Raw genomic sequence first — 15361 nt, 5'->3', positions numbered from 1 at the left:
TGTTTTTAATTTTATATGATGATTATTGACATCTTTGTGTTTGGTTGTTTGATTTAATATGTGATACAAAGGATATCTAAGATGAAAATGTTACTGTAAGAAAAATATTTATTAATTAATATTTATGTAATTTATTTATACAATTCGGATTGTACATATGTATTTCAAATAATAAAAAATCATACAATTTATTAAATTATATCTACTATTTCATATACTAATTTTTTGTATATACATTTATCTATTATATAGAAGTAAATCATATTTTATACTCAACATTTTCGGAAAATTATATTATAGTTAATGTAATAAAAATTTTATATTGCAATATCTTTAAATATAATCATTTATTTATAAAATAATAATTATAATAAATACATATGTTTTTAATCAGATAATATCAATCTTTCCACTATATTACATGATAATTAGAAGTAAAAATTAATTTTAAACAAATAGAACGAAAAAGAAAAATACCTATTTTAAGAAATCAATGAAAAGAAAAATCAAAATATGAAAAAATGAATGTGTTGAAAGTAATTATTTACAAAATATATTAATAACATAATATATTCCTTTTTCATAATTTATTTATATTTTGTTCTTTTCATAAAATTTATATAACTAATAATAATATTCAATATATTATGATATGAGAGAAATGGGAATCGACTCTTGTTTTTAGATGTAAAATTATAATAGAAAAGTATACTGGATATTCAGGTAATTAAAAATAATATTCAAAAATAAAATTTTTTATATAGTATTTTTAAAATATTTTATTTATAATGAGTTCTAAGTCACTAACTATACACTTATATACTTAAATTGTGCTTTGTTTGATCAATATATCTCGATATTATCCTAAAGATAGTTATTACTAATAAAACTAACTTCGGAGGAAGCTTTATGGAAATTTTGTTTATAATATAAATAAAAAATTTAACAATGTATATATAATTTTGATATTATGATAATTTATCCTAGTATTGTATGTGATACTTTTATAGTTAAGTATCATACTACATATGGATAAAAGTCATATTGGCAATACTCAATTTCGTAATAAATGAGATAAATCTTCAAGTAATAATTTTTTTAACTTAAATAAATGTCATAAAATAAAAGCTAATTATAATATCAAACTCTTAAATAAATTGATACTAATTAATATTGGTTTTGTTATTTTATGTTAATTATTATGATTAACTTTTATAATGATTGAAAATGTATTTTTAATTTGAAACATTAGAACAGTTAATTATTCATCATTAGTGAATAGGAGAGATTAATAGCCAATTTTAAATAGAGCAATCGGCTCTCAGCTAATTCGATCACTACTTTTCCGTAGCATCTCAAGGTGTAGCTCATATTCACGTGCTTTAAGTCGTAAAGAGGCTATACTACTAGTGCGTCGATCAACTTCAGGTAAGTCATCCTGATTTCTAACTTGACCACTGCTTGTTGGTGAGCTATCTCGGGGTGAACTTGGTCTAAGTAGCGAAGGACCTAGTGCAGGTGGTGGTCCAGGTACAGATGGGGTTGGAGGTGGCGCTGTCGAAGGAGAGGGAGTGTGTGCAAGGATGGCCGGTGGACTGCGCATGAATTTAGGTCGTTGAGAAGCAGAAATATTAGCAAGAAGATTCTGAAAAGAAACGGCTGAAGTATAAGGTAGTGGAGCTCCTGGTGTCAGTAGATGCGAAGATACACGATGGTAAGAATGCCCAGAGAAACCGCCAGATAAGGTGACATGTCCATGATTCAATGCCGGATAGCGAAAGGCTTCGTAGGGTTTACGTATTCCAAGGCTACTTATGTGTGCAAAAGGATTGGGCAACGTCGGTGCTACTACTGTTGGTGTAGTCGGTGTACTTGACCCTAAATACGTATTATATGGATGACCTTGAGGACCCACCTTTTCTTGTTTGCGCCATTTCGCTCGTCTGTTTTGGAACCAAACCTAAAACCATCGAAAATTATTCGTTATGTAATTTTTTACAATAGTTATTTTAAATTTTCCTTATAATAAAAGTATTTAGAATCTTATACATATAATGATAGAATTATTATAATTAAATTATAAAATTTATTTTTATTAAGTATATTCTTATTCTTATTATTGTATATTTTTCAATTTCACGCATAAATTAAAATTATAATCTACATTTTCTAAATATTTATATCAATATAATAATAAAAAAATAAAATTAATATTCATTTACTTAATTTTCATACTGACGATACACAATTATAAAATGATATATATTTCTACAAATTATATATTTTTTATAAATAATTTCGGATGATAATTTACATTATAAAATAAATTATGTGAATGTTTTCAAAAATAAAAATTAAAAAAATAAAATCATATCCTTTATTGTCAATAAAATAATTTCATATATTTATTTTTAATTAGGTAAATAAAAAATATATGAATGTGCAAACATGCTTTGATTTTATAGGAATCATTGTATTCTTAGATTAAGTGAAAATTAGATGGAGAGATGGAGACAGAGAATTAGAGAGAGAGAGAGAGAGAGAGAGAGAGAGAGAGAGAGAGATAGAGAGCTAGATAAACAGATAGAGAAAAGAGCGCGATAGAGTAAAAATATATTAATGCAGTAGAAAATAGAAATCGAAACGGATAAAACTAAGTGAAGAAGAATAATATAAAGATCTCAAAATATGACAATTCGACCATGATCTAAACTAGTAGTAGTAGTAATCGATTACATCGTGACTATACGTAATCAAGTGTATAATATATGTTATTAACATTTCAACATAAGTTTTCAAGTATATAGTGTCTTTTTTTCTTTAGATCAGAGAATTTTCTATTTACTTCAGACTAATGAAAATTATACTCTGAAAGTAGAATTGTTGAGAATAAAATAAAAAATCTATTTATATTTTGCTTACTACAGATTCAACTGAATATATTTTTATCTTATTGTTGTATATTAAATTAATTTTATAATATATAGTAAATTTTCGCTAAAAAAATGAAATATCTAAACTTGATTTCATATTGTAATTTAATTAAATTAATCACTAGTTGAATACAATATCGAAACATATTGCAGAATCAGCAATTTTTCAAATCAAATTGTAATAAAAAATCTATTATTTTCGATAATTTCATTTTCTTTAATTAATGACGATTTATTAAATATTTTGATAGGTGCGCAGAAGAATTATACGAGTTAGCTCACTGTTTACTTTCAATTCGTTACCGATCACTCTAATATATGTCTTAATCATACAATTTTTATTTTATTAGATATTAAACAAATTTATTATTGAATCTTACACGAATGTAGTAATGGTTGTTAGTTTCGGTTATAATTATATAGAATGCTCAACATATACGTTGTTTTCACAATACTAAATAAACAAATTAAGGCCTGAAGCTTAAACAAAACTTATATTAAATGCTCAAAATTATATACAAAATAGTAAAATAACCAAGTTTTAAAATTATTTAGACAATTATATTAAGAAAATTATTTATGCTAAAATTTTATTGGAAAAGTTTGTAAGGTAAAATTCATACGTATTTCTGTATTTTCAAGGACTTTATTATAACAAATAAAATAATGATATCATAATTTAATAAATTCTTATAATGTTGTGTGTATCATATATTTTGAATATGAAAATTAATGCATAAAATAATTAAAATATTATTAATTATATTATTTAGATAAAATTATAAATAATTATTTTGATTTAATATTTTTTATTTAAATAATAGTTGGTAAGATATTTTAATATAATATAGTTAACATTATAACATATGGCTATAATAGGTATTTAATTACAATTTTAACGATGTTTTAATTGCTTTAATTTACTAACACAATATAAGAAAATAATTGTTTAAAAACTAGTATTATTTGCAAAATGTTTTATTTTAAACCTCTTTCTATTAACAGATCACCTTACTACAGTACTATACCTTACATAAATAACCAATTATAATAATGATTAATTAATTAATATTTCGTCTTTTCCCTTTTTAGAGAATTAAAAAAATTATGAAATAATATTTATCAAGAGCCAAGATAACTTAATAAATTTAGTTGATTTGATTTAAAAATTGAAAATATCTTGATTAGTAAGAAAACGATACCGAATGATTATAGAATGAAGAGCTTGTAAGTTAAATATTTAAGCTATTAAAGTACAGGAAAGGCAGCTCATATACAAATCAGATCGATAATGCAGATGGAACGCCAGCGCCTAAATAATTAATGTGGCATGTTAAATAAAAAATGACGGTTTTTCTACTTTGAAATCTGTGAGTTTTGTTTTAAACCACTGTGATATTTAGCACCCTGCTGAGGCCAATTTTATTCGCCATGGGGGATCATATTTTTAAGGTTTTGTATGTATGTATTGGAAGTAAAATTTGAGGCCCTTTTTCCTTATATATTTATGTATATACACTGCGCATTTCTTCCTTTCCTTCCTCTTTTCCTTCTCTTTTGCAAGAAAATACCAAAGCAAATTTAGACCTGAAATTTCATTAAATACAAAACGGGATTAATAAAATAAAGCAAAGATTATGTTCAAATAAATTATTATGTTTATAAAGAATATGAGCAAAGTGTTTCAAAAAATAAAGAAGATTTATTTTCGAATATATATATATAATATTACTATTTTAATTATTTATCATAATTAAATCAAAACTTTTAATAAATGATTTTGTTCAACATAGTTAATTATATTGAAAATTAAATATATTTAAAATCGTTAGAATTGATGTTAAAAATATATTATTAGGATATTAGAGATGCCAGGATATTATTTTAATTATTTGATACATGTTTACACACAGTGAAACTTTATTGTATAAATATATTGAATACTATATTGTAAAAATAATTGTAGTTTTATAATTATTTATATTATTTATGATAATTAATTTAATGATTATTTAATCCAATTTGTTTGAAAATTTATTTGAAAATTTACAAAATGATGTAATTGATTTTTTAATGGAATAAAAAATAAAGCCAATTTATAAATTTGATAGTTTTAATAATTATTTTAAGCTCTTCATAGAAATATTGTTCTTTGGACTGAATTTAAAAATGTTTTCTTTAATTAATAATTATTATTAAGAAGAAAAGAAAATATATTTACATATATAATATACATGTGACTCTATGTACCTTAATTGAAAATATAAAAAATAATTTCAGAAATAAAACATTAAAATAATCATTTTGATAATTTTCTTTAAGTAAATATAATTACGAATTATTATTATACTAAATAAAGAGTAAAGCTTCAGAATGAAGTAATAAGCAACTTAAAAAAAGAAATATAAATTATAAAAAGTTGGGTCAAATTTTAAAATATAATTCTCGTAAATCGATACATTGCAAATGTCTTTCTAAACCTATTAGCTGTGCACACATTTAGAGTCTTTCATTCTTGAAATCTTTCGAAATGCGAGATTGAGAGACAAAAAGTCAGCGGACACGGTGGTCTGGTTCAGTTCGCTGTACAACAAAAGTCTCTTTTGGTCCGTTTGTCGGCATTGAAAAATCGTAAGCCGCTCGAAAACAAGTCTCGTTTGGATTCTTAGAAGTGTGGATACGACACATCGCGTGCGCCACTATTCCTTGGTAGTAGGCTCTGTAGTATTTCAGTGGTGGAATGAACGACACGTACGAAATGAAGCCAATTTTTTCTTCATTTCCCGAAAATCGACAACTTTGCACTGTAACTTCGCATGTATTTGTTCTCATTTGATAATTGCTGTTTCTTGCTAGTATTTTAAAGACAAAAACACTAGATAATTATTGATTTAAGCAAGGAAAAATATCTTAGATCTGTTCAATTATGATTTTTAGTGAAACACTTCGCTCTACAAACGCATACCATTATAGGTCAAGAAATGATATTGATTTTTGCTAAAAATTTTTTATAGAAGTTTTGTCGAGTCAAAAATATATATGGTTACTGAAAGTGTCTCAATTTTTCCAAATAATGCAATTTTACTGTGAGTATTCTTTAATTTTTGTAATAAACTAATGTTTTGTTAATTGTTAACTGATTTTAGTATTATAATAATTAATTATAGATATAAAATAGTCTCAAAAATTAATTTTTGTTTTGGATTCATTTCGTTAGATAATTAAAGTCATTAACTTATTTTAGTTGAATGTTTTAGTTTTATAAAAGTAATATTATTTTTATATAATTCTTTTTATTTGTAAATAATACAATAATATATATGGAGTTGTTTTTTTTGTGAATTTCAAAGTCGTTTAAAATACATTAGTATTTTTTTTATTTCGTTGAAGCTTTTAATAATTCAAAAAATAACTTTTTAATGTATATTCTTTATAATATTTAATATTTTTTAATTTAGATGAATATATATAAAAAATTTAATTTCTTTTGTTCATATTTAGATTATCTTATACGCATTTTTAATAAAAAAACAGTAAAAAAAGCTTATAAAGCATACAGTGAGTATAAGAATAAAATTAATTGCGAATTGAAGACATGATTAAGGGGCTCAATTTGTCTGTATTATAATATGTTTATAGAACTACACAAAATATAGTATCTAATATTTCATGCACTCGTTACAGTTTGAACGAGATTTGCGTTTTTGTGAAATGAGACGAAATTCAAATTGCGAAACTACTGAACAGCAGAAATTTATAAGCCATGATATTCCTCATCAATGAAAAGTGCAAATTGTCAGTGTATAATTAACAATGAAATGCTTTACAATATTTTGATTGCATCTTTTTTATTTTATCTGTCTTTAAGATTTAGAATATTACAATTAGAATATATTACATATTGTAATATATAGAATATATTACAATATTGTATTGTAAAAAGTTGCAAAATGATTTTTATAATTTAGTTTATACGAATATAGTATGATTCATATATTTATTGAAGGTATGAATTATGAGATTTCAAGAAATTTATAATTTTTTAATTGTTTACAAAGTTTTTGTCTTAAATCTTTATCTTAAAAAAATCATAAAATAAATATATTGATGAGACAGTGATATTTTTATAAATAATATTTAAATATTCATTATTTAAAATTAATATTAAAACAATAATAGTTAATAATTTTATTATTCTGTAACAAATAGAGAATAAAGATTAAAATACAATATTCTTATGCATATTGAATGAAATATGAATTTAATATTATTACCAGGATATTTTATTATTATTACCTACATATTTTGTAGATTACTAATTCATTGATTAAAATATGTTAGGCGTGAAAACACATTTAAAAATAGGAAAAAACACAGAAGAGCATAATTGTTATAAACAAGGTATATTAAATCAGAATAATTGAAACTTAAAAGAAATGCAAGTAAATGATCAAAATACTAAGACTTCATGGTTAATGATAGAAAAAAATTTCTTTTTGTTGGCAATAAGTAAACGGATGAAGATACGAAACAGAAAGAAGCATGGTATGCAATAAAGGAATGAATCTTTCAAACCTAGAACTTGAGTTAAATTTAAAGGAAAGGAAAGTGAACAATCCTTTCAAAATGTGCCAAACAGAGGGTAAATTTAAAATACTCATAATAAATAAATAATTAATCAATTAATTTAATCAATTATTTGTTAAAGTAATATATTAAGGACGAAAAAATATTTAATGTATTTTATGCATTGAATGCTTTACTTTCATACTGTTTTTATTCTGCACAAAACTATTATTTGTGACATCTTTGTATATATGAATGCATATAAAAAGTAAACAGATGCCTGTAACATATTAGTATTTTCTATTAGTATTTTCTATATATATGAATGCATATAAAAAGTAAACAGATGCCAATTAACTCTTAGTATTTTCTAAATTAACTCTTAGTATTTTCTGAACGAATCTCGTCACGAACTTTTTAATATTCATATCTTTATTGAAAATAAGAAGAAAAAGACAATATAGAATAATGTTTTACTTTAAAATCCCATAAATCCATGAATCATGAAACTTTAATGTAACTAGAATAGCGGTTAACGTTTGTTTCTCACGTTTCTGTTAATGTTTGCAGGTACTTTTTACCTGTTATTCATAATCTTATATATATATATATATATATAAAGTATTTAATTTTAATTTACATGTATAAGGTTAACAATACTACAAAGTATTGTATTACAAAAATCATTAACAAACCTGTATTCGAGCTTCTGTGAGACCAATTTTCATAGCAAGTTCCTCTCTGAAATATAATAAAAATGTTAGATGAATATTTCTTGTTATCTATTAATAAGTGTCAAGAAAATGCTTTGAATATTTTTGATTTTATCGATCTTCGATAAATTCTCAATGAAATAAAATGATATATACACAATTATAATTAGTAAATAATTTTTTATACAATGAAGAAAAAGGACTATATATAGGTATTATTATTGTAAGAAATTTAAAAATAGTAGTAAAAATAAAAATCGATACAATTTTCTTTGATAAAAAGCCATTATATACTACATTTTAAGAGAGCACTATGATAATTATCTTATTGTACTATACTCATTTCAATATATATACGAATTTACTAAGTAATTAATTTCAATTTGATAGTTTTATAAATTCAATTTTATTTGTATAGTTTACTTAGAATCCAATTTTCGTAATCTATAATTCTAATATTAAAAAAGGATTTCTAATGAAATAACTTAATAAGTTATTAAAACATTAAATTATTTATCTAAAATTAAAAAAATATATTTTTATTTTTTCTTATATACTACTAATTATTTACAATATTTAATTAAATAATGATTCTAATTGAATATTTGTAAATAGATAAATAAAAATTATCACACGAGTCCATTTTTAATTTTTTAAAATAATAAGTATATTTTAAGATCATTAATTTTTATATTTTATATTCTCTAATGAACTACTGATTTCTTGAGAAATTACTGAAGATGTTTATCAAATTATAAGTAAATCATAATGATTACCGCCTGCACAAAAGCGATTTTATTGAGTTTATTAAAATATTAATTGTTGAAGTTCCATCGTAAAATATGTAGACTTAAAAATTTCCCATATTACAGTTAGAAAATGTTTTCTAAAAATTTTTAATTTGAAACGATTAATTTCACATAATTTGAATTAATTTCATTTAACATCAGTACATTTTATTTTATCAGTACATGATATGTGTACTACATAATACATAATAAAACTTATATTGCACAAATTATATATTCACAACTTAATTATAACAATTAGAATATTCGACAATGTTAGAATATTTTTGATATATAAGTTTTATTGTTTATAATGTTATATTTTCACAGTGCAGACTAATTTCATGAACATTTAAATAAATATATTTATGAATTTATAACAACTAAAATAATTTGTAATATAAAATTTTTGCCATGACAAATTTATTTTACTATTAATTAAAATTAGTTGATTTGTTTTGTCATGATTTTAGATGTAACATAAGGAATTATACTTATATAACATTAGTAATTATAGCATAAGTTCAAGGATTATAATAAAGTATAAATTTGAGCATTTTACATTCATAATTAGAAACAAATGTTGAAATGATAAATAATTAACATAAATACTTAAGTGTAATATACGTTACGAATCATAAAATTGAATGAGAAATTACGTAATAAAGAAGAATAAATATACATATTATTACATCAATATTATTAATAATTTATATATGTATAAATCTTAAAGATCAAAAAAAAAATTTGAAATGAAATTTTCATGTAATCTTTATTTTTACAATTTTTACAATACAATTACTATACAATATTTACAATTAATATTACATTAATTATAATATTATTATAACAACATTATAACATTATTAAGCAAGATTATTATAAATAATTTTCAGATATCAGTCAATACAATCAAATTTTTATTTTTATGCACTGAAAATATTGATTGCTTATATAATTATTTGTAATATATAAAATAATAGTTAGAAATAATAGTTATAATCTCATAATTATTAAGCATGCGTATTAATTACAAATACCAGAGTAAATAAATTATAATAATTTATAATATAAATTATAAGTACAATTTTGTAAAAAATTAATGTCTATGTTGATCTTATATTTTTTTTAAATATTTTTAAATCAGAAAATTTTTTATTTCTTTATCATTAAATAATAAATTTTCTAAAAATAATGGACAATTATTTAATATAAAAGGTTTCTAAATTATTTTATTTTCTTTTTTCGAATACATAATAGAAAATAAAATATATTAATAAATGAATAATCAAAAAGAAAAATTAAATGTACAAAGTAGAAAACAACGGTTATTGAGTATACGTAGCAGTAAATAATGGAAAAATGAATTGTAATTTAAAAATGGCATTTTTTATAAATAAGTAATTAATTAAATTATAGAGTATTGCATATTTTTTTTTATAAATTTTTCGTTTCTTTACACAATATCATTACGATATACGGCTATTACAAAATTGATAGTCGACTTCATTCAGTTCGACTTCCAGATGTGACTTATTCGAACTAGGACTTAGAAACTCATTATATTATCAATAATCAATCTATCTTTGTATATATATCTTAAGAGATATGGTCTTAAGAGCTTGTTTGTTAAACATTATAATCTGTATTCTTATACCTATTTAATTTAATAATCTGTATGAAAATAATAACTTATGTGGTATTTTGATTGTTAAACATAACTATAACAACGGCGTACATTAGCAGATCAGCAGCAATATTTTATTTATATTAGTAGTAAATATTAAAATTTATTTATAATCGAAGTTGCATAGTTAAAAGTCAAAACAATTAAAAATTAATAGATGATAAAATGAGAATATAAAATTTTGAATATTTTTACTAAATTATAATTATTAATAAATATATATATATATATATATATATATAAATTTTCAAAATAATTATGTATATATATATATATATATATATATATATATATATGTAAATTGAAATAATACACAATTAATGATATGACTTCTTATATTTCTTTTTATGACTTGAGCATATATGTATTCACGTATGTATATGTTTCCGTATAAAGTTTTTTTGTTTTCTACAACACGCTTAAATTTAATTAATGTATATTTTAATAAGTTTTAAGTTCTTATTTCATTAATGTGAAAGATTTTACAAATTATTTGTATGAGAATAAGTTACTCATTAATGTAAATATACATATTATTAGAGTAATCAAATGAATTGTTATTATTAAATTTAATATTATTAAATAAATTTAATTATTATTAAATTTAATATTATTAAATAAATTTAATTATTATTAAATATAATATTATATTAGGTATTTATTATTTGATTAATTTTTAGGAATACTTTAAATAGATGAGTTGTAGACAAATAATTAAATATTGATATACTTATAATTATCCAAATCGATATTTTTATTTTTTATTTTTCATTATTAAAGTAGTTTGCAATTTTAATTCCAAGACAAAATTATTGTCGTTTTCAATAAAAACTTTTTTTTAAATATTTGAATTAATTCAAGCAAAGCTTTTTGTCAAATTAAAAAATTGTATCCAACAATGAAGTATGTAAACCGAAAAAAGTATAAAATAAACAAAAAGTGAATAAACCGAAAGAACTATAAAATATAAAAATTAATACTGGAATGTATCTCTACTTAAAAAGAGAAAATAATCAGAGAGGTTCAGATGACTTGTGATATCCGTGTATGTGTCATATTTTTCGATCGATATTATTAATGCCGTATTTATTGTATTAAAAAATAAAAATTAGAAAACTATAGACAAAAGATTATTATAATGTTATAAATAATAAATGAACGCAAGTTTTTATTTTAGAATTTTTATTAGTTATGCATATAAAAAATAATTGATGTAGTGTAATTCTTTATGTTATTTTATAAAAAAAACCATTTAAATCTGTTTATTCGTGTATTTTTTTATAAATTAATTTTTTTATACAACTTGTATATGTATATATATACGTATGTGTTATATTTTTAAAATATTTTTTAGTCTTACTATTAAATTAGTTATTTGTTTATTTACGTAAGTATATTGATAAATTCTAATTAATTATATTCATGTATTAATATTAAAAAAATTCTTTCACTTTAATGATTTATCGTTAAAATTGGTATATTTATAAATGAAATGTAAATGAAGTATCATTCTATTATATATTTTTAATGATTTAATAATATAATGAGCTTTCTATAATTAAAATATAAAGAGTCTTAATATATTGCTTTTATATAACTCTGATTTATAGATATTAAAAAGGATACAATTTGGAAGATTATATAGATAAAGATTATTTAAAAATCAATAATATATCGTTAAAAACTAGTAAGAAGTAAAAATAAAACTACATATTTATAATAATATAATAATAATAATGAGTATTTTTAAAATAGAAAATAATATACATGTATAATATTTTGGTTTTAGTTATACATTATTGAATATAATATAAATATTTCCAATATTTTTATAACTTTTTTTTAATTGTTTTAATTTTTATGAATACACTGCAAGATAATTTTAAATTTGATAACAAATAAGCTTTAACAAATAATACTTATACTTTAAATAATATTTATAGGTTTAAATAATTAAATAATAACATTTAATTTAAAGTATAAAAACATCAAAATGTTATGTGAATACTAGTTTATTTTGCTTGTAATATATCTTAAGAACGCTTAATTAATAGAATTCATGTAAAATAATTTGAATGAAGTTAGATTAAAAAAAGTAAAGAAATTAAATTTGTTAACTGATTTATTAAATTACACATTTTAAAAATATTTATTAGAATATATTGTTGATCTAATAAAATAATTAATTAATATTCGAATTTTATTATTATTAGCTAGCTGGATAATAAATTAAATAACAAAACAAAGCGATTATTATTTCTAAAAATAAACACTATAAACAATTTTTTTTTAATGATGTTTGCATGAATTTTAATAACAAATCATTTTGAAATACTAAAATTTATTATGTTTAATATAATAGGATATTTGGTAGTTTCAAATTTTAGGTAAATATTTTATACTCGAACAAATATTGTTACATTGATATGGCAAATTATATTTAAATACTTTCATTGATGAATTTTTTCATGAATTTTATTCGAAGGCAAGTTTGCAATAAAATATTAGGATGCTTTTCATTTAATTATATTTTAAATATCATTCAAGCCAATATAGGGTAATAAAAATATTAATTTTTTAAATTTAAATTATATATTTATAATTAGTAATATAAATATAATCAGAATTATAACTATTTTAGTAATAAGTTGTAAAAAAGCACACACTTAGAAATTTTCGAAACGAGTTTACCTTGTAAAAACATCGGGATAGTGAGTTCTGGAAAAGGCTTTTTCGAGTTCTTCAAGCTGAAAACTTGTGAAGGTTGTTCGATATCTACGCTGTTTCCGCTTAGGAGTGAAGTCATCGACGTCAGTTTCGCTCTCGGGACTAGTTGCAGCGGCCCTTGGATGTGCATTTTCTTCATCAGTTCTTACATCATCTGTTGAGATACCCATTTGTTCCTTTTCGCCCGTTGATAATGCACTCGTAGGTGATACTAACTGCACTCCCTGTTGCTGCTCTTGTTCGGTTATGTGGCTTAGTTGACCTGTGAGCTGCTGATCGGCTTGACTTATACTTAAACTGTTTGTGCTGCTAGCTGAACTGGTTTGCAAAACTCCATCGCTGCTACATTTTTCTATATTGTCTGTCAAAATAAAGTAAAGTAAATCAACATCCTTCGTTATCATCTTTATTATATTTATTATACATATTTATTATATTATATTTTACTATTAGGTGATCTGAGTCCTTCATTCAATTTTGAAATAATATTATACTTATCAAATCACTAAATCACATAGAAAGAAGTGTGCAATAAATTATATAATGATTATAGTATAACAAAGGAAAATAAAATTTAATTTAAAATAAATTTATTTAATATCTAAAATTCGTTTTGATTTCTGTAATTTAAATTAATTTAATGAAATATATATTATAAGAGATTTTTAAAGATATAAGTATATTCTAATTAGTTTTTATGTAATATAATTCGGTTGGATTAAATTATATATAGAATGATTTTAATTAAATAATTTTGAAAAAAAATTATTGTTGAAATATACTTTTATACTTTAATAGTTTGTTATATCTTTATTCTTTCTCTTGGTATTAATTTTCATAAATTATTCTGTATATATATAATATCATTAAATATGATAATTTGATGATAACAATATTTTTTAAATGTTAACTAAATGAAAAGATTTATAATTTCTTGTAATGACTACTAATTTTAGTTTTTATCAATATAAGTATTTTATATTTATACTATAAGTACTTTCGAGAGATTTATTTTTTAATTATTTAGAATAAAATATTATTTCACTTAATAAATATATTAAAGATTAGTTTTTATTAAATAATTCGTTTTTTATAAATAAAATTTTAAAATAAAAATTGATTACAAAATATTTTAGTATTTGTAAAAAAAGTTATGTAACTTAAAATATCGAAAGTTTTTCAAATGTTGTTACATTACTACATGTAAATATATGACTATAATTTGCTTTTTATATTTTACATATTATAAAATTGTCTTATATAAAGTTCTTATGCTAATGTATAAATGACATATGTAAGAAATAGATTCAAATTATAAACTGACAAGAGATTAAAGTATAATTCCCAATCAGAAATAGAGCCGTGCGTTGAAATATACATTGTTCGTTAATACATAGGCAACAATAGTTTTATATTTTATTTGTTGCATTTGTTTTTAACCGTGTTGTGATTAACCAAGACATTTTTTGTAAGTTTTTTTGATATTCTATATATCAGTTATTTTGGTATTTCTATGAATTATTTATTGAAACGAATTGAAATTAGTGTACTTTCTTTCAATACCGATAATGAATCATAAATTTGCCTAATTTTTTTTCTTCACATGGAAACGTAATTCGGATTATCTTGGATGTTTTTTGGATATGCAATGACTGGTTTATTGATTATTATTTATTATCAATTATTATGAATATAAATATTTTTATTGCTAGGAAAATAGATTCCTATTACATTTATTCAGTGAATTTCAGAGAATCTCTTAATATTATTTATGATAATATATTGAATGTTTTCAATAATATTTATTAAAACAAAATTAAATACTTCTAACAAATCTATTTCTTATTAGTTAAATTTGTATATAATTATATATTGTTATATAATAATTTTATAATTTTAACTATTGCGTGACGTAATTTCATAATTTTTTTAGAATATGTTTAAAAT

The 15361-nt window shown here is 21.2% G+C and overlaps 1 protein-coding gene across 1 annotated transcript; it reads right to left on the bottom strand.

The window, feature by feature from the left end:
* Window positions 1-1237: 1237 nt before the first annotated feature.
* On the bottom strand, window positions 1238-13818 carry LOC105366800 (homeobox protein aristaless). The gene is made up of 3 exons (XM_011505359.1): window positions 13379-13818; window positions 8195-8240; window positions 1238-1960 (listed from the first exon to the last, which is right to left on the bottom strand). Exons 1-3 carry the CDS (start codon window positions 13816-13818, stop codon window positions 1322-1324), a joined length of 1125 nt encoding a protein of 374 aa, XP_011503661.1. The 3' UTR covers window positions 1238-1321.
* Window positions 13819-15361: the final 1543 nt, after the last annotated feature.

The sequence above is a fragment of the Ceratosolen solmsi genome, unplaced genomic scaffold (genome assembly GCF_000503995.2).
Source record: "Ceratosolen solmsi marchali unplaced genomic scaffold, CerSol_1.0 scaffold12, whole genome shotgun sequence".
NCBI classification, from domain to species: Eukaryota; Metazoa; Arthropoda; class Insecta; order Hymenoptera; family Agaonidae; genus Ceratosolen; species Ceratosolen solmsi.
The sequence above is the reverse complement of the archived record's forward strand: the minus strand, read 5'-3'. Positions and strand labels throughout refer to the sequence as shown.